Here is a 21,646-nt window from a genome sequence, read left to right as displayed (position 1 = left end):
ACAATGGCCAGGATGAAGAACGGTTGAAGAATTTTTCAGCCTCAGTTGTGGGGTTGTCAATCAGAATCATCAGCCATGGTTGCAGACCATGTCTTCAATATGTACTCTAATTTTCTAATTAATGCAATTGCCCATTGAGGACCTCACATCACTCAGTACCCCTTGTCTCCAAGTTATCAAGTAATTCTTGTGAGGGCTTTGGTTCTTGAAGTGAAGCAGGAACACGAGAGCTCTCATGGATATACGATTTAAGGTAGTTTATAGGATACTTGGTACATGCCTCTAAGTGGTACTGATGGCGTCCACGCCAGACGTCATTTCTCTAGCCCCACACTCATCCCAGGAACATCTGGATAACAAGGACACCTACAACAGGCTCCTACTTACTCATTGACAGCATAATCCCAACCAGACTAATTTCAAAACTCCGAGACCTGAGTCTCGGCTCCGCTGTTTGCAACTGGATCCTGACCCACAGACTGCGATCAGTGAAGACAGACAACAGCACCTCCTCTCTGATAATCCTCAACACTGGCACCCCACAAGGATGCGTACTCAGCCCCCCTACTGTACTCCCTGTACACGTGCAACTGTGTAGCCAAAATTCGTACAAACGCCAAATACTAGTTTGCTGACAATACCACCATTGTAAGCCAGATATCAAACAATAATGAGTCATAATACAGGAAGAAGATAGAGTGCTTGGTGTCATGGTGCAATGTTAACAGTCTCTCTCAATGTCAGCAAAATAAAAGAATTGATCAACGACTTCAGAAAGAAAGGAGGAGGACATGCTTCCATCTACATCAACGGAGCTGAGGTGGAGAGGGTCGAGAGCGACAAATTCCTACAAGTGATGAGAAAGCAACAATCTGTCCTGGACCTCCCACATAGATGTGACTGTCAAGAAGGCACAATAATGCCTATTCTTTCTCTGGATGCTTAGGAAATTCAACATGTCCATCAGGACCCTCACCAACTTTTACAGATGAAACATAGAAAGCATTCTATCTGGGTACATAATGGCTTGGTACGGCAACTGCTCTGCCCAGGACTGTAAGAAACTACAGAAAGTTGTATGCACAGCCCAGACCATCACGGAAGCCAACTTCCCATCCATGGATTCCATCTACACTCCTCATCGCCGCAGAAAGACTGCCAACATCAAAGACCCCTCCAGCTTTGGTAATACTCTCTTCCAACCTCTTCCATCAGACAGAAGATACAGAAGCTTGAACATATGCACCAAGAGGTTCAATAACAGCTTCTTCCCTGCTGTTATTAGACTGCTGAATGGACCTCTCTAATCCCAAATCTAATGTTGACCTTGCTATTGTGCACCTCCTGTGTAGCCTTGTATCTAAGAATCCTATGATCTGTATGTCCTTGTTTGCCATGATCTGCCTGTACTGCGCGCAAAACAAAACTTTTCACTGTACTTGGGTAATATGACAACAATAAATCAAACGATGATCACAGATGACTTGCACATTGACTGAATGGAATCTTTTCCAATTGATGACGTTAGTCATATTGTGACATGTTGCTTTCAACATTATGTGTGTACTGTACCTGGCAAAAGCCAGCTATGTTGGCAAAGCCTACTGCTGGGGCCTGTTGCAACTGACCTCATCATGATGAAATGAGATGAAGTGTTATGATGCAGCACAAATTATATTAGTAACAGCCTTGATACATTTGTGATTAAGATTGTGAGATCTCACACAGGTCCCAAGTGGTTCCTTGGAAGCTGTCAATCGCCAAATATTTTGCACAGCTCTCACATTGACAGCCGCTGGGATAAGATGGCCACCCACTCCTTCAGACTGTAGGTCCTGCTCTCTGTTATGTGATGGTGTCCTTGGACATCCACAGCTTGTGGCAACAATATGTCTCGCTCATCTTTAGAAAATAACATTGAGAATGATAGACTTTGGGCCTTGTGTACCTCCTGCACATCCTGAGGGGATTTTTAGTTGCAAGTCCTTCATGTGGATGCTTTGGAATAGCAACCACTAGAGACTTCTGTTCCTCCTGGACTTTATGGCACATCCCTCAATTGCTTTATGCTTTCATAGCACTGCAGCACCAGAGACAATGACCCTTATTTCATTCTGTCTGGACCCACTGGTCAGCTCCAATGAACTCTGGGGAATATCAGAAATAGAACAAATACTTTGTAACGTTTTCAGTTGCGGGTGCCAGATTATTGGAAATACACGAATGCATTGGAGAGACTGCAGAATCAATTTGCATGAATGGTTCTAGGAATGAGAAACTTCAATTATGAAAATAGATTGAAGATGTCGGGACTGTTCTCCTTGGAATGAAGTTAAGGCAAGGTTTGTTAGAGGTTTCCACATTAATCACTGGGCTGGATAAAGTAGAAAGACAGAAGCTGTTTCCAATCATTCAGTAAAAAAAAGAACAAGAAAGCATAGGTTTAAAGTGATGTGCAAATGAAGCAACGATGAAGTAAGAAAAGGCTTTTCTGTACAACGAGTAGTTATGGTATTGAATGCACTGCTTAGAAATACAGTGGAAGCAGGTTCAACTGAAGCATTGCATGATTATTTGAATAGAAATGGTGAGCAGGCGTATGGAAATAGAAGCAGGTGATTGGAACTGGGTTATCAAATCTGTGCAGGCACAATGTGCCAAATGACCTCCTTCTGTGCTGCAATAATTCTGTGATTCAGTAATTCTGTCATGTGAGCAATCAGCATTAATTAGTCTGCAATGACCAATGACATGGTCAAGATTGTTTGTGACCAGGTTTTGTATCCCACACATTCCACATGCAGGACATCATGGTTACAGCTGACTTCAATGTGTAATGTGTAGGTGCCTTAAGATGATTCACATGAACATGGAAAGCAAAGCTGGTTTTACTTGGCACAGAGAACTCCTCAACCACCTATGTTTCATTCTTCCTTACAATTCGCGTCAAGCCATTCAGTACTAAGCTTCCACACATTTCAAGGCAACATTTACCACTTCATCTCTCAACACTACCCTCGAATACCAGCTGTACAGATTAATAATGCCAACCATTGTGCTGCACTGTCACCCCATTGAATGGTGGTTCCAACACCCCACACATGACCTCATCTCCCCCCTTACACACTGGGTGACCCCTATTCACAATTATTGTTGCCCCTGCATCCCAACATGCTGCTTGCAATTCCCACAACTGACTTCCCCTCAACTACCCTTGCACAACAGTGGCCTATTATAACAACCTTTGACCTTCATTGAGCTGACCCCCAAGACTCACTATGGCCCACCTTATGAAAAGAAAGCAAAGCAAGGCAGAGATGCTGTGAGTGCCTAAATAGTTGCAAAGTTAATAAGGGACAAGAGGTCAAGCGACGGGCCCTGATAAACAACCTAGTTGAATTCATGACTCAGATGCAAAGTGGCCTGCCAGCAGCATTAAATGGAAGGGACCAATGAACTCTGAAGTGCAGCATTGAAGCAGAGGCTGTATTGTAAGTGGTCAGAAATATGCCATGAGGATGTAAAGAAGACTTGTATGTGTCCAATATAGGGGGCTGAGGGCAATCGCTGCCCTTGGAGCATGTCCTGAGATGATGATGACTTTTTTCCAAGGAGGCTCAGAGAAGCAAGCAGCAGGCTGGAGTCATCATGTATCTGTTCTGACTTTCATATCGAGAATTGTAGCTGTCTAGTTTCTAACCTGTGCATGGTAGAAGAGGAAAATGCATACCAATGAGTCAAGACTAAGCACTAATCTCATACAAATACATGCAAATAAGCCTTTAACCATGCACAATCATGATTGGGCTTTTATTTTCTGGATGTTGGAAATCTTATTTCTGCCAATCTCACCATACTTTCCAACTGACTTGACATTTCCTAAGTCATTGAGAGACAGAGGAATTTACACTCAAAAATTGATAGCAAGAGTTTCAAAGTACCTAAAAAGAAAAAGAGTAAGTATGTTGAGTGTCACTGTTCTAGAAGGTAAGTATGGGAATTAATAGTAGACAATAAGGAAATGGAGGAAATCAAGAATAAATATCTTGCTTCTAACTTCACTAGAGAGGATACAAAACCACGTCCCTGTAATACTGGTTAATCAGAGGCTTGAAAGAAATCATAAACACTAGGGAAGCAGTACGAAGCAAATTGATGAAACTGGAATCAATAAATCTGTGGGTCTTGATGGACTTCATCCTAGGGTCTTACAAGAAGTGGCCAATGAAGTGGTAGATGCTTTGGTGACAATTTTTCAAAATTTATTAAATTCTGGAAAAATTTCATTAGACTGGAAAGCAGCAACTATAACCTTCTCTTCAGGGGAGATAGAAGAAAAAGGCTGGAAACTCTAGGTGAGTTGATGTCTGTCATGGGGAAGGTGCTAAAATTGATTATTGAGGAGAATTTAACTGAGAACTTGGAAAAGCTCAATATATTGAGGAAGAGTCAGCATGGTTTTGTGAAAGAGAAATTGCATTTAACCAACTTATGGAATGTTTGAAGGAGTAACATGAGTTGTGGATTAAAGTGAGCCAATTGATGTACTGTATTTGGATTTCTAGAAGACATTTGACAATGATCCACATGGAAGAGTTTCATACAACCATCGAAGTTCATGGCAGAGGGGAAGCATACCTGAATGGATAGAACATTGTCTGATTGTCAGATTATAGAGAATGCGTCAATGGGTCTCTTTAAGATTGGCAAGATGTGACAAGACACATCCCACAGGGGTCCATGCTGGTCCCTCAACTTCTGATGATTTATATCGATGACTTAGATGAGGGGAAGAAATGTATGATTGTTAAACTTGCAGATGACACAAAGAAAGGTAGGAAAATGTTGCAAAGATGACATAACAAGTTTGCATTCCAAATAGGTACGTTAAGTGACTCTGCAAAATTTGGCAGATGGAGAATAATGTGGAAAAATGTGAAGTTGTTCACTCGGGCAAGGAGAATTTAAAAAATGAGAACCGCTTAAACAGGGAATGACTGCGGAATTCCAAGGTGCAGAGACATTTAGGTGTTCTAATGCCTGAGCCACAAAAAGTTAGTATGGAGGGTACAGCAAGTGATTTTGAAGGGTAATAGAATGCTATCATTTATTACAACATAATATTAAGAATGTTATGATTCAATTCTGCGGGTCATTGGTGATGCCACATCTCGAATAGGTGCACCGTTTTGATCTTCTTAAAGGATGCAAATGCATCGGAGGCAGTTTGGAGGACGTTTACTAAATTGATACCTTGCTTGTCTTATGAGGAAAGATTTAACAGGTTGGGCTTATTTTCAGCAGCGCTTAGAAGAGTGAGACGTGATTTGATGGAAGCTTATAAAGATCCTGAATGGCTTTTACAAGGTCAATATATAAAGTTCTGAGGAAGGGTCACCACGCCCTGAAATGTTAACTCTGTTTTTTCCTTCACAGATGCTGCCAGACTTGCTGAGCTTTTCCAGCAACTTTGTTTTTGTTCAATATGGAAAGCATGTTTCCTCTTGTGGGCAAGTGCAGAAATGTGGCCGACAGTTTCAAACTTAGGGCAGACATGAGGGGAATTTTTTTTCCTCTCTGAGAAGGCTGTGTAACTTTGGAACTCCCTACCTTGGAAGGCAGTGGAAATGTGTTAATTCAATATATTTAAGTTAGCAATCGATAGATTATTGTTAGGCAACAGAATCAAAGTTTATCAGGGATAAATAGGTATGTGAAATTTGGAACACAAATAATTCAGACATAATGTTATTGAATGAGGAGCAGGAATGAAGGGCTGAATGACCTATTTCTGCTCCTAATTTGTATCTTCGTATGTATGTTTGCATGTTGACAATGCCTGTGAGTTAGTCAGACCAAAATAAACATAGCTATAAACTGTGAAGTAACCCTTACTTTAAATCATTTAATATTTGGCCAAATTTACCTACCTCTTTTAATCTGTAATTGCATCCAAGTATTCCAAGTAGATTTGTTACATTTCGGGACTTATGTTAACAGTTTAATGTTTTTGCCCAGGTCACTTTCAGAACATACCAGTTACAATCAAATAAGGAGAGGAACAAAACATTTCATCCTTCCCTACCTGGTCCTAAGAATATGCGTGGATAGTTCCACAATTCTAATAAGCTTTATGTTGCAAAAATATTTGGTAACAGACAGTGGGGACAGCCCAGTGGTTAGCACTGCTGCCTCATGGTGCCAGGGACCTGAGTTCAATTCCACCCTCAGGTGATTGCATGCAGTTTGCACATTCTCCCTGTGTCTGCTCTGGTTTCCTCCCACAGTCCAAAGATGTGCAGCATACATGGATTGGCCATGCTAGATTGCCCATAGTGTCTAGGGATGTTTGGGTTAGATATGGGAAATGCAAGGGTAGGGGAATGGGTCTGGGTGGGATGCTCTTTGGAGTGGCAGTATGGACATGTTGGGCTGAATGGCCTGTTTCCACACTGTAGGGATTCAATGACAAAACCATTTAACTTGGAAATGTGTGAGACCTGCAGGGCTATATTTTAACAAAAGTCAGCAGCTTCAGTTGAGGAATGGAAAATTACCATATATATGGCACTTGAAAAAAATCACACCACTCCAAAAACAATGTTGATGCACAAGTAAAACAAAAGTGTTAGCATTTCAGATTGAAGCTCTTCTTCAGATTAAAGCCATCAACTTCTGTTTATCATGCAGATTTATAAAACTTTCACTTTTCCTTTTAATCAGTTTCATGCTTTATTTTTGATATAATTCATAACTTTATTGTAATTTTACAATCTGGGTCATAAAATTAATGCCAACAGCAACCTAAAATTTATCTATTTATAATTCTTAAAACGTCAGCATCAGTGATAAAGGCAGCAGATTTATTGCCCTTGAACTGACTGCCAATGTATAATTGCAGGAGTTAAGAGTCAACCAGTGGGCCTGAAGTCACAGATCAGATGTAGACAGACTGTTTTTTTAAGTGAGCCAGTTGAATATTTGTGACGCTGTGGTTTTTTAATAATTACTTTTGATATCAACTTTTCTTCATATTTTAAAAATTATTTTAACTGCTGCAGTGAGATTTGTATCGTTTCACTGTAGCAACGTGACTGCTCCAAACCTTTCAGCGTCCGCTATAGCCTTACAAAACGTCTCTGCGTGTTTCAAAGTGGATAGTTGGCAGCATACTTGAGGCCTTCTGGAACTGTGAGCACCATAAGGTATAACATTGTCTCATTTGAAAGCTGACAATGAAGTGGTCATTTTAAATTGTGAAGTTTATTGGAAATTACTTATATTTTAGATTAACTACAACCAATAAGCCTCCTCAGTCTGGGGTGATAGATGACCATTTAAGCAGTCGCCTTTCTATTAGTTACTCTCTTGCAATCCACCACTAACCTCATTGCTTGGCAATGTAACTTTTTTTTGCACAGCGGGCAGAAAATAGAGCCGCTGCTGGTAGTGCATGTCGGGAATTGTAGTACAGGAGTGGAGGTTTCGCTCGGGTTGCGCGAGGGGAGGGACTACAGCTCCCAGGGTGCAGCGCGGCGGGGGCGTGCGCGCGCGCTGGGAAGGCGGGGCCGCGGCTACGGGCCTTCCATACGGGTCCCTCACACGGGGGACGGGAGCAGGATCGTGATGAGCTGGGCGGACGGTGAGAAGGCGAGGGGCCGCCCTCGGGACCAGGCCGAGCCTGAGTCTGAGCCGCACGGCGCCAAGAGGCCCGCTTCACCCAACGTAATGTACCTTTCTGTGCCCCGTGGGGCTGCGGTTTAGATGAGCCCGGGGTTGGGGTAGGGGCCTGAGGCCTGTGACCTCAGGTCGGCCGCGGGGTCTGTAATCTTGGGCACCTCACACCGGCACCGGGTGTCCACAGCCCCTTCGCACGGGTCATTGAGGGTTGTCGTGACTCAGGGCCTTTCCACCCTGATCCTGGAACTTTTTTAAAAAAATATCTCCACCACCTTTGTGATAACAAGGTGCAGAGCTGGATGAACACAGCAGGCCAAGCAGCATCATAGGAGCCGGAAGGCTGACGTTTCGGGCCTAGACCATTCATCAGAAATGGGGGAGGGGAAGGGTGTTCTGAAATAAATAGGGAGAGAGGGGGAGGCAGATAGAAGATGGATAGAGGAGAGGATAGGTGGGGAGGAAACAGACAGGTCAAAGAGGCGGGGATGGAGCCAGTAAAGGTGAGTGTAGGTAGGGAGGAGATAGGTCAGTCCAGGGAGGACGGACAGGTCAAAGGGGCGGGATGAGGTTAGTAGGTAGGAAGTGGGGGTGGGGCTTGAGGTGGGAGAAGGGGATAGGTGGTAGGAAGAACAGGTTAGGGAGGCAGGGATGAGCTGGGCTGGTTTTGGGATGTGGTAGGGGGAGGGGAGATTTTGAAGCTTGTGAAATCCACATTGATACTATTGGGCTGCAGGGTTCCCAAGCGGAATATGAGTTGCTGTTCCTGCAACCTTCGGGTGGCATCGTTGTGGCACTGCAGGAGGCCCAGGATGGACATGTCATCTGAGGAATGGGAGGGGGAGTTGAAATGGTTGGCAACTGGGAGGTGCAGTTGTTTATTGCGAACCGAGCGTAGGTGTTCTGCAAAGCGGTCCCCAAGCCTCCGCTTGGTTTCCCCGATGTAGAGGAGGCCACAACGGGTACAGCGGATGCAGTATACCACAATAGCAGATGTGCAGGTGAACATCTGCTTGATGTGGAAAGTCGTCTTGGGGCCTGGGATGGGGGTGAGGGAGGAGGTGTGGGGGCAGGTGTAGCACTTCCTGCGGTTGCAGGGAAAAGTGCCGGGTGTGGTGGAGCTGGAGGGGAGTGTGGAGCGGACAAGGGAGTCATGGAGAGAGTGGTATCTCCGGAAAGCAGATAAGGGTTGGGAGGGAAAAATGTCTTTGGTGGTGGGGTCAGATTACAGATGGCGGAAGTGTCAGAGGATGATGCGTTGGATCCGGAGGTTGGTGGGGTGGTACGTGAGGACGAGGGGGATTCTTTTTTGGTTATTATTGCTGGGACGGGGAACCCCCTTCCCCTCTCCCATTTCTGATGAAGGGTCTAGGCCCGAAACATCAGCCTTCCTGCTCCTCTGATGCTGCTTGGCCTGCTTTGTTCATCCAGCTCTACACCTTGTTATCTCAGATTCTCCAGCATCAGCAGTTCCTACTATCTCTTTACCTGTTACATCCAGCCCTCCTCATATGAACATAAGAGATAGGAGCAACATGAGGCCATGTAGCCCTACGAACCTACTTTGGCATTCATCTCAATCATGGCTGAATATCTGCCTCAATACAAATTTCCTGTGTCGTTCCAATACCCTTTGATAGCTTTAGTATCTAGAAATACATCGGTTTCTGTCTTGAGTCCACTCAATGATTAAGGCTGTGCAGACCTGCAGGGAAAGGACTCCAAGGATTAACCACTCTTGAGTGAGGAAATTCCACCTTATCTCAACCCCTAACTAGTCCACCTTTCATTCTGAGGCAGTGGCCCCTGGATCTAGACCACCAGCCAGAATAAACAGCCTCCCTCTATTTATTCTGTTAAGTCCCATTAGAATTTTGTAAGCTATGGTGAGGTCATCCCTCATTTTCCTAAACTCCGGAGAATATAGACCCAGACTCTTCAGTCTCGAATCGGATGAATCGAATCCATTGCAGGCATCAGCCCAGTGAATCTTTGTGTGCCTTCTGTGACAAGTATCTCCATCCTTAAGTAAGGAGATCAGTACTCTTCGTGCAGTCTCACCAAGGCTCTCTTTAATTGCAGTAAGATCCCTTTACTGTCAGTTATCTTCAACCTGGCTTCACAGTCAGATCTGCTGTGGCTCATGATGGCTTGTATGGGACTTGAGTGCTACATGACATTGCAAATCTAGCCGAACACAGCTGTGTTTATCATGCCTTCCTCTTCCCCCATGCATTTGTTTCATTTATTGGGATATTATTCAAGTTTTTTGCCTGTGCCTCATTTGACGAAATAGCTGGTTATTACCTGCCGTCTGCTCAGAGACTACTTGGCTACGCAGTTTGGTAGGTGAACTTCACCTTGATGTGTACATCAAGTTGTGCAATTTTAAATGGAGATCACCAGTGGCAAATTGCCTTCTGTGCTGTAAACAGTTCGCTGAATGACAGCTGGAAGTAGGCACAATGTACTTTGTTCTCTCCCAAAACATATGACATGGTAAAGTTTTATAGCATTTTTGACCAAGCTGCTGATGCCAAGTTCTATCAACTGGTGTTAAACATGCTTTTCTGTGACATTGATCCTAGTAAGGTTTCAAGACTGCTGTTTTATAAGGATAGGTGTTTTCTATAAAGTGCTTTACAAAATTAAGTGTGTTTCTTTAAAGCTATAACTGAATCGTTGAAGGCTTGCTAGATTTTAATTAGCAGTTTAAAACTACTAAATCTTAACACTTAAATTTAAGTAACTTGAAGTTTTTGTTTGAAATTTGTAAGAAAACATATTTATGGTCACTTTTGTGTCAATGGAAAATGGCTGGTAGAATATATATGCATGTGTGCGAGTGGTAGATGATGTGGATTTCATTTGCTAACATCGCAAGGTTGTGTGTGAATTGAATTGTATGAAAAGCACATTTTGTGTTAAGAATTATTTGGAACAGCAAATGGAACTGCTACAAGAAATTGTCTAGTTGCACATTTAGCAAGTTACCGTGGAAATCCCACAGTGTGGAAACAGGCCCTTCGGCCCATCAAGTCCATACTGACCCTCGGAGCATCCCACCCAGACCCATGCCCCTACCCTTGCCCTGTAACTCACCTAATCTACACCATTTAAGTAAAAAATGGTATAGCATATGCTAGATATGCAGCTATTAACTTGAATGTATTTCTAACAGTGAGATTTAAAAATATAAGATATACATTTGGTAGAAGGAAGAATTTTGCCTTTTGACAGATCCAAGTATTACTGCAGGAATTACTTTTTATTTGTTCATGAAATATGGTCGTTGCTGGCTAGGCCATCATTTATTGCCTGTCCCTAAATGCCCAGATGGCAGTTAAAAGTCGACCACATTGTTGTGGGTCTGGAGTCACATGTAGGCCAGACCAGATAAGGAGGGCAGACTTCCTTCTGTAAAGGACATTAGTGAACCAGATGTGCTTTTCTGATGATCAGCAGTGGTTTCATGGGGATCGTGAGACTTTTTTTAATTCCAGATTATTTTTGAATTCAAATTCCACCATCTGCCATAATAGGAGTTTAATGCAGGTACCCAGGACAATATCTGGGTCTCAGGATTAATAGTAGAGTAATAATACCATGAGGCATAGGAGCAGAAATTAGGCTGTTCAGCCCATCAAGTCTGCTCCGCCATTCAATCATGGCTGTTACGGTTGAGAAACTTATTCTCCCGCTTTCTCCCCGTAACCCTTGATCCCCTTGACAATCAAGAACCTATTTATCTTAAATATGCTCAATGACCTAGCCTCCACAGCTTTCTGTGGCAATGAATTCCGTAGATTCACCACTGTCTGGTTGAAGAAGTTTCTCCTTCTCTCCTTTCTAAAGGGTCTTGCCTTTACTCTGAGGGCACAGCCTTAGGACCCAGTCTCTCCTGCCAATGAAAACATCTTCCCAATATCTGTTCTGTACAGGCCGTTCACAAGGCCATCGCCTCCGTCTCAGATGTTCAATCACCAACGTCGCAATTGCAGTAACACTACCACAAAAAGTGATTACTCATACCTGAGTGAGTTTGTTTTTTTTGCTCCACTGTTTATTACTTTCTTTCTTTTGCAGAATAAAGGATGTAGCACAAACTGGGAATCAGCTGATTTGGGTGATGATGAGCGGAAATTAAAATTCTTAAGACTAATGGGAGCTGGGAAGGTAAGCTGGAAGCTCGCTTCTGTACTAGATTATAATGCTGCTTGGGAAAAGGAAGATGTGAATTTGCCTTTCAAATTACTTTTTCCAAAGCCATCACAGTATTTTGTTCACCATTTCAAGAAAGTTTTGGTTGGAATTGTTTAAGCTACGCAGAATTTACATTCAAATACCAATAAGATAGCAGTCAATTGCACCTTTGCTTAATAGGTTTGAACTACATTCCAGATGTGGTATTGAACAAGTGCTGCATTGTCAGGGGTACAATCCTTTAGAGGAGATGTTAAAAAAAGGCCCATTCTGCTTTTTCAGGTGAAAGGTAGAGATTCCATGGAACAGTTTGAAGAAGAGGAGCTCAGTTCTCCTGGCCAACATTCCTCCATTTAAACACAGCCACCAAAAACAGCTTAATTGTTTGTGTGTCCATACTGTAGGCACTGACTGCCTGCATCATAAGTGAATACGTCTTAGAATTAATTAATTGACTGAAGTGCTTTGGAACATCCAGGGGATGTGATGAGGTATGACATAACTGTAAGTTTGTTTGTTTATTCTTTACTCTCCACCTAATTTGTACATGTTTAACTGGTGCAACAGTTCCAAAACATTTCACACTTCAGCTTGATGAGACGACTGTCCAATGTAATACAAGTAAACTTGAGGTAGAAAGAGAGTTTTTGGTTGAAACTGAATCCATGATGAACAAAGTCCTGGATGGGCTGTGCAAGAGATGGCACTTGGACAAGTTGGACAGATTGCACCTGAACAGAGCTGGGATTGTATAGCATTTTGCTACTGCTGTTATGCAAGCTTTAAACTATCTCTGTTACAGTCTGTGAACCAGGAGCAAATATTGGAGAATGAAATACCAGGATGCGTAAAATACTTAAAGAAATGGATAGCACTGGATTACAGTATAGTAATCCATCAATGGATGGAGTCTGAGTAAGGGAGAAATCAAAGCATTCTAAGTCAGGGTAACACTGCATGTATGTGAATGCACAGAGTACAGCAAATAAGATTGGTGCACTACAGTTACATGTTGCTATGTGGAATCATATTTTGGCGATAATGGAGACCTGGCTGAAGCAAAAGGTAGCACTGGGTGTTAAATATTCATGGTTACAAGATACTTGGGGAAGGTGGTAGCGTAGAGGTCTTGTCTAAGGAGAGCATTGCAGTATTGAAGAAAGGAAGAATGTCTTGGAGAGTTCAAGGAAGGAATTGATTTAGCTAGACCTTTGATCATTTACACATTTCATTAAGTATATGTTGTCCCATAGTGATCAGTCTTATCAGTGTAGTTCTCAATGGGTATTTTAATCCAATATTGCTATGAAAAAAATCCACAATTTCTGTTTTACTGAAAGCAAGAGTTTTTGCTGTTAAGGTAATTGAAACTACACTTCTGTTCTTTTGCTTCCCAAATGAAAGAACTTTTAAAGGCCTTGCTAAAGTTCACGTAGACAATGTCTTTGCACTGCTGTCATCAATATTCTTGTCACCTGTTCAAAAAAACACTCAAATTTGAGAGACATGACTTCCCGCGCAAAACCATGCTGACTAACCCTGATCAGTTCTTGTCCTTGCAAATGCATGTAGGTCCTGTTTCTCAGAATCCCCTCCAACAACTTGCCCACCACTGATATAAGGCTCACTGATCTGTAGTTCCCTGGCTTTTCCTTGCAGCCTTTCTTAAATAATGGCACAACATTAGCCACCACCTAGTCTTCTGGCACCTCACCCATGACAGTCGATGATACAGATATCTCTAGTAGAGGCTCCACAATTTCTCCCTTAGCTGCCTACAATGTCCTGGGATGTACATGATCAGGTTCCAGGGATTTATCTACCTTTGTGTTTTAAGACCTGCAGTACCTCCGGTTCTTTAATATAAGCTCTTTTCAAGACTTCACTATTTATTTACATGAGTTACCTAGCTTTCAAGTCTTTATCTATGGTAAATACTGATGAGAAATATTCACTTAGGATCTCGCCCATCTCCTGTGGCTCCACACAGATGACCTTGTTGATCTTTAAGGGGCCCTATTCTCTCCCTCGTTTTGCCTTTAATAGAATCTCTTTGGATTTTTTAACCTATCTGCCAAAGTTTTCATGTCCCAGTTTGCACCCCCCCCCACCCTGATTTCCTCCTTAAGTGCACTCCAATACCCACTATATCAAGGGGTTCACCCAATCCCAGCTATCTGAACCTGACATTTGCCTTCTTTGTATTCACCAAAGCCTCAATATCTCTAATTCCCTAGTCCTGCCAGCCTTGCCCTTCACTCTAACAGAAACGTGCTGGCCATGAGCTCTTCTTGTCTCACTTTTGAAAGCCTCCCACTTGCCAGACATCCCTTTACCTGCTAACAGCCTCCCCTAATCAATTTTTGAAAGTTCCTGCCTAATACCGTTAGAATTGGCTTTGCCCTAATTTAACTTGTGGACCAGTCCTTTTCCATAACTATTTTAAAACTAATACAATTATAGCCCTGTCCCCAAAGTGATCCCACTAACACCTCAGTCACTTGCCCTGCCTTATTTCCCAAGAGGAGGTCAAGTTTTGGCCTTTCTGTAGTAGGGCCATCTACATATTGATTGAGAAATTTTTCCTCTTCATCCAAGTCCTTCATACTGTAGCAGTTCCAGTCTGTATGGCAAGTTAAAATTCTCTATTACAACCCTGTTATTCTTACAGCTATCTGCAATTTACATTGAAATAAGCCAGACAAGTCCATAGCCTTGCTTGAACAATGAATTGGAAAATAGCCACCAGGATTTACTCGCTAATCAGCCACTCCTGTTAGTCTAACTCACTTTCTGAGCTGTTACATCTGGTCCATTTCTATCCCCTTCTGGGCCTGTGAAAATAGTAAGGGAAACAAGACACAGCAATGCCTGCCTGGCTCACGTCCCTCAACTGCCAGCATTTCACTCTTGAGCCACCATTCTGTGCTAGAAGCACTCTAGACCAATCCTGCATCAAGAACCAGATTTAACCATTTTACTTAATTAGCTGCCCCTATGGCTGCTGCAGCACTAGGAAAGCTTGTTTTAACAAAACAAAAACCAAAAGAACTGCGGATGCTGTAAATCAGGAACCAAAACAGAAGTTGCTGGAAAAGCTCAACAGGTCTGGCAGCATATGTGAAGAACTGAGGAAGGGCCAATGGACCTGAAACGTTAACTTTGATTTTCTCTTCACAGATGCTGCCAGACCTGCTGAGCTTTTCCAGCAACTTCTGACTTTGTTAAGCTTAGGCCTGTCCCTCAGTTTTTTTGCAGATGTTTCCCTACAGCTGATGTTGGACTCACCGGCCTATAACTCCCTGGTTTATCCCTACAATCATCCTTGAATAATGATACCACATGAGCTGTCCTCCAGTTGTCCTGTGGCCAGAGAGGATTTGAAAATTAATATCGGGACCTTTGTAGGCTTAGCCTTTTCTGGTTTTTAATAACAATCTAGATCTTGGAGGTAAAGCGATAATTTCAAAGTTTGCAGGCAGTATAAAACTTGGACTCCATTGTAAACTGTAAGGATGACTGTGGGACTTCAAAAAGATGTTGACAAGTTGGTGGAGTGGGCTGATAGGTGGCTGTTGAAGTTGTGAGAATGTGAGGTGATGTGTTTTGGTAGAAAGAACATAGTGACAGTATGTTATAAAGGGTGCTATGGCTATGGAGGAGTGCAGAGTCCTGATGTATATGTGCATAAGTTATTAAAAGTGATAGGACAGATGGAGCACACAGTTAAAGCATAAATAGGGACATAGAGCACAAGAGCAACAGAAATGTGCTGAGCATTGATCAGACACTGGTTAGACCTTAAGTGGAGTATAATACCATTCTGGAAAGAATGTGGATGCATTGATTGAGTGCAGATGAAGCTTACAAGGATGGATCCATGGATGATAAACTTCAGTTATCAATACAAATTGGAGAAGCATAGACAGTTTCCTTGGAGAGGAGAAGATTTGATTAAAGTTTCAAAATCATAAGAGGTTTGAGCAGAGTAAGCAAGGAGAAACTGTTTTCACTTGTAAAAGGATCAAGAACATGAGTACACATTTACAGTTACGTGCAAGAGAAGTAAACACAACGTGAAAAATTTTTTGTACAAAGAGTGGTTATGATCTACAATAATTCACTGCTTGGAAATGTGGTGCTGGCAGGTTCAATCACAGCATTCAAGATGACATTAGATGACTGTTTAAACAGAATAAACATGCATGGTTCTGGGGAAACAAAATACCATCAAGCCACCATGGTTATTCACAGAGCTGGAGCAGGCCTCCTGCGCTATAGTGATTCTATCTGTTATTGCTGAAAGCAACAATTTAGCACCTTTGACATAGAAAAATGTCCCAAAGCAATTCACAAGGTGTAAATTGAAGTCACATGAAAAGATGGCAATTTTAAGAGGGATGACTAAAAACTTGATCAGAGATGAATGTTAAATTTTTAAAAATGCATATCATTGTGAATTGACAGTTCAACATGATCAAGCTTTGAACTGACCTCCTTCAAGTGCTAAAGTTGTACCATCCAGAAAGCCAATCATAAAGCATTAAATTTAGTCTGTAGAAATTGATATTGCAACACTAGGTGGTGCACTCCCTCCAAACCATCCTTCTTTGCAATTTACTGGCATTGAAAATGAGTCATCTGGATGATAGAGCGCTCTGGACGAGCCCAAACATCATACACAGGGCTTCTTGCCGACTCTGGAAATTGCAATGGAGGTAGATACTATATGATTAGACACGTGTGGCTGCTCATGTTTGCATTCAGTATTTTGTCTATACAGAAAGCTTATAATGGGCATCAGAGGTTCAGTGTTCAGGACTGCTTCACAGTGCCAGGGACCCGCACTCTATTCCAGCCTCTGGTAACTTTGTGGAGTTTGCATGTTTTCCCCACATCTGCATGGGTTTCTCCTGTGTGCTTCGGTTTCCTCCTACAGTGCAAAGATGTGCAGGTTAGGTGCAGTAGCCATTCTAAATTGTCTGCAATGTCTAGGTCGATTAATCATGGCAGATGCAGGGTTACAGACATAGCGTGGCGTTGTGTTTAGCTAAGACCCTGTTCACAGGGTCAGTGCAGACTCGCTGGGCTGAATGGTCTCTTTCCACAGAGTAGGGATTCTATGAATTAGCTCTTTATCACATTTAACAAGTTCTACTCAGAAAATGAAGAATATGAAGATTTGAGGATATGTTTTCTTGACCACAGAAGTGACATTCTCATTTACTGTCAGTAGCCAAGTGAAAAATAATGCAGGTGAGGCAACTTAACAGATGCTAAATTGTAGAGGAAGAGTTTCTTTGGTTTGCATCTGGTTAGCTGGATGGGCTGTTTTGACTAGACACTCGGGTGCCACATTAAGTGGCTACTATTATGAAGAGATGCCTTTGAAGCAGTAATAAATGAGATTTGTGGTTGGGCTCAGATGAGTCTCTTCTTGGTCACCTGCTATAGCAAAAGTAAAATATTTAAATTTCGACTCCAGACACTGATTTGATTGTGTCTTGTACGTTTGCTCGTAGGGTTTCCAAGTGGTATCAGGAGTTGCTGCTTAAGTGTATGCTGATTTGTGTCTACATTGAGCAATGATAGCAATCTGTGTACTCAATACATTTTTCAGTGTTTAAAACAGATGCCCTGCTTTGCAATTTACTAGCATTGAAAATGAGTCTTCTGGGGAATAGAGAGATCTGAACAGATCCAAACGTCATGCACAGAGTTTCTTCTGAGCTGATCTAGAACTGCTGAAAGTGCATTTGAATATTTTCTAATCAACCTGTTCAGACATGTCATGATACATCTCTGGAGCAGGATGGGACTTGAACCTGAGTCTCCTGGCTCAAAGGTAGGGACCCTACCACTGCACTCCAAGAGCTCTTGAATATGCATTTATAATCTTGAGGAAGACCCTGCCCCCTCAGATGCATTTTTGCTGATGAACATACCAAGTTGTTGTTCCACTTATTGGTAGTGTTCAGTGCATCCTAATTTAGGATCAATTTAAATCGCAAACCATGTGCCATCTCCTCAGAACAACTGTGTCTGAAAAGTTCATACAGTTTTTGTATTGTAGAGCCGTGGGAAAGAAAATCTCTTGGATATGGAGTATATTTTAAGGCTAGCAGATGGGCTTAAATTTTTGGCATTTAGGCATACTTGGTAAACTGTTAGCCACTTCAACTCTTGAAGTGACATTGCAGCTATTAATGGAGAGTGATTCTGGGAATGACATTCAATTTCCAGATGTTATCCTGCATAGTTAGATGCTTCTGTAGTGTTTCAAGCCAAACTTTGGTGTTTGTTTGACTCTGATTCCTTTCAAGGTTTTAAAATCAATCAATTAGGAACTTCACTGTTTTATTTGCCTGTTGGGTAAAATCTTGCATAACCAATAAAATACTTGTTGTGAAAATTGCCATTCTGATCAGTTCACTGGGTTTCAAACAAATGCGCCTTGAACCTGAGCTCTTCAGGAGACTCCCAGTTTGAGTAGTAACCGCTTGGGTCAAAATACCATGTTCATTTCAGAATGAAATAACAGATGGAGATATTGCACCTTGGTACTGTTAAAGGTGTTTTGTAAAGAAATATGGTTCATATTGAACATAAATTATTTATAAGTACAGCTGCCATGCTAATGTAGAAATACACTAAAAGCAAGACATTTATTTGTGTTCCTTCTCAATTCTTTAAGTTCTCAGATCTTTAAGTTCTATTTTAGAGTTACTGTCTATCCCAATTGGTCTGATGACTTGCTTTCCTTCGGAGCTTGTTCAGTCATTGTAGAATTTTGAGTCCCTTTTACACACCATGTAACTGGGCGCAGCCAAACATTAGGAGAATTGGAATAATCCAGGAAGGAGATGTGCATAAGCTTAGAAAGAAAGACGTATGTACTTGAAAGCATCACAAGGACGAGAGTTTTTTTTAAATGCTAACATTAAAACATATTGCACTTGCAAATAGCTTTTGAAGTATAGTGTGTAACAAGTGAATTTAAATTACCTGTTACCTTCAGATGCTATTTGGCAATTGTAAAAGAGTACAATATTTAGTAAAGGAAAATTTAATTAGTGTTAATGCAATATTTCAAGTATCAAGTTACAAAATGCAATGTACAAAAGTTATAATTACAAATACTGTACCTGGAGCTTTTCGTTTAAATATTAGTTATAGTCTTGTATATTGCTCAGCATGTACCTACCTTAGTTGCACCCAGCAAACTGTTTCATTCCTGATCTTGGGTTAAACCATTATTCAGGATAACTAACTCTGTGGCAAATGTTTATTTTACATTACAAAAACAAAAATTTTTGGAATGGCAGAGGATATTTGGGTATTCTTTTGTAACATCTGATGGAGATTGCTTCATAATTTTCTGTTGCTCAAGGAAAAACAGGTTTCACGTGTAACTGGTACAATAAAATCTGATCCCTGAATTATAGGTGAATCTGTATATTGCTGATACTTTCCTGGAGTTGTTCTCTCCAAGTCCTTTCAATGTAAAATGCCATGTCTGTTTTTTTTTCTCCTTTTAGAAAGATCATACTGGGCGCCCACATCCAGGAGACCATAAATCAACCTCATTGTTTAGGACAGGTGAGCAACAGAAAGGAATTTTGATGAATTATTGGCTTGTTTTACTAGAAGCTCCACTGAAATGTGCACACATTTACAATTCTTTCTGTAAGTTCTGTGTAACAGTTTTTTTTTGTCGCTACGTGCCACGTTTTTTAGTTTAAATACCTTTAGAAACAAACATCGACAATATTATGGTACTTTCCACGCAGGAGCCAGACAATCTTTCGGTTCTTCAGTTTGTTCTAAATGTGTTGAATTACGAGTAAGGCTTTTTATAAATAGATATACATAAAGAACCATACAAAAGCAGTTATTATTTATGGAATCATTAAATCCACTTTTAGCAATTGTGTAGCAATTGACCAAGTTTTTTGCTGCTGATTTTTTTGTAATGGGTACATTTCAGAACAATTAATTAAATTTTGCCAAAAAGTATTGGTTTATTAATTTCACATCTTGGTTGTTAGTCCAGTACCATGACCAGAAGTTATAAAATTTTATTTTAGCCATGAATATTAGCATGTCAGAAATTTTGAGATTTTTATTTGGGGGTGATGTACATATGGCTTTCATTTTGAAGCTAGAAGACCAGGATTACTTAGCATTGCGATTGGCAATGGTAAGATTTAATGTTGGATGCTCAAGGTATGTTAAAGAATTATGCAAAATAAAGTTTGAAACTAATTACTTGTTATAAAAAGAATTTACACTAAATATGGGTAAATGGCTTTGCTGTTCTATCCTAGTGATCATTTCTTTAAGGTAAGGAATTTTTTTTAAACTCTTACCATGGAAGTGGGAGAAGGAGTGAGGTTTTATTGGCTCCCTCCACAACAGACTGACTGCAGCTTTGTCTTCTGCTTCCTGTACTTGTCCCATAAAAGTAGTTTATCTAAATCAGTTCAAGGAATGGCTGAGATGGCATTTTGAAGTGAAGATATTTGGTTTTTGTTTTAGGTGATGAAGATAAGAAAATAAATGAGGAACTGGAACATCAGTTTCATCAGAGCTTAGACAGTCAGCTATCAGGAAGGAACAGACGACACTGTGGATTAGGCTTCAGTGAGGTAAAGGAGATGCTGTTACCACTGTTTGTCTTTCCACACACACACACACACACACACACACACACACACACACACACACACACACACACACACACACAACTTCATCCCCCAACAGTCCTCCATTGCTGCTGATGGAGAGAAAAATGAAGAAAGGACGTAAAAATATGGAACTTTTTCTTCCTGGTCCCAAGGGCTGTTGTTGCTTTGGCAATTGTAGCTGTAAGAGTGAGGTTGATTGCTTGTTACGAGCCTACTAGTTATCATGTAACTACTGCTGATTGCTGTTTTAAAAAAATATCTTTCAGTAATATCCTTCAGTAAAAGAAATCTGTCACCCTAACCCTGGTCTAGCTTACATGTGAGTCTAGATCAACAGCAATATGGTTGACTCTTAAATGGCCTCTGGGCAGTTAAGGATGGGCAATAAATGCTGGCCTAGCCAGTGACACCCAAATCCATGTATGAATACTTTTAAACGTAAAACTCTTTTTGGATAAGTTGAAATGAAATGGAGCTTTGTTGCAGATCAGCCTTAACTTAATTGATAGAGGAGTTACCTCAAAAGCCTGGATAACTGATTCTCTCTTATTTATCAATTGAATGTGGTTCTCTCACTTTCCACTAGGAGAGATGAATGGGTCCTAAAATGACCTTCCATTGTCACCTCCATGTGGAGAAACGATTAGCCTCCAGTTGCTTTTCTCCAAGTGAAATTTGAGAGTGGACCTCTGAGACGTAATATGCAAGGGCATGTAGTTTACAACTCTAGTTCCTGTTAGTATATTGTCTACTTTTTAAAAGTACACTAAAGTGTTTTGAACATGTACTAATAGCTATCTGGGGTGGTAGTTCAGTATGTGATTATAAACTCTTAAGTTTTGAGCAATTGTTGTAACTCGCACCCTATTCTGGGAGGCTAGACTAAAGAGCACTGACCTGTAGCTCCAGTAGAGAGGCTACTTTGAGTGGCCCATAATATTTAAAGGGTAAGGAACGTGAAACAATGTGCACAAGGAACAGGGAGGCAGTTACTCCTCCTGAAACCTGACATGTACCAGATAAAGTGATTTTCTTTCACTTGTGTTCAACAGTACCTAGGTTGCACTAATTTCATCTGC

At 41.4% G+C, this 21,646-nt stretch overlaps 1 protein-coding gene across 1 annotated transcript; it reads left to right on the top strand.

Annotated features, from left to right (window-relative positions):
- Positions 1-4,740: 4,740 nt before the first annotated feature.
- Positions 4,741-20,551, top strand: cunh11orf58 (chromosome unknown C11orf58 homolog; the record flags this gene model as incomplete). Its single annotated transcript, XM_048592840.1, has 5 exons — positions 4,741-4,834; positions 7,361-7,725; positions 11,764-11,853; positions 19,419-19,479; positions 20,419-20,551. Coding segments are annotated over exons 1-5 (743 nt in total), but the record flags the coding sequence as incomplete, so codon positions are not given.
- Between the last annotated feature and the right edge of the window lie 1,095 nt (positions 20,552-21,646).

This window comes from Rhincodon typus, unplaced genomic scaffold (genome assembly GCF_021869965.1).
Source record: "Rhincodon typus isolate 14 unplaced genomic scaffold, sRhiTyp1.1 hic_rhity00001905, whole genome shotgun sequence".
NCBI lineage: Eukaryota > Metazoa > Chordata > Chondrichthyes > Orectolobiformes > Rhincodontidae > Rhincodon > Rhincodon typus.
This window is presented reverse-complemented; position numbering and strand designations above follow the sequence as displayed.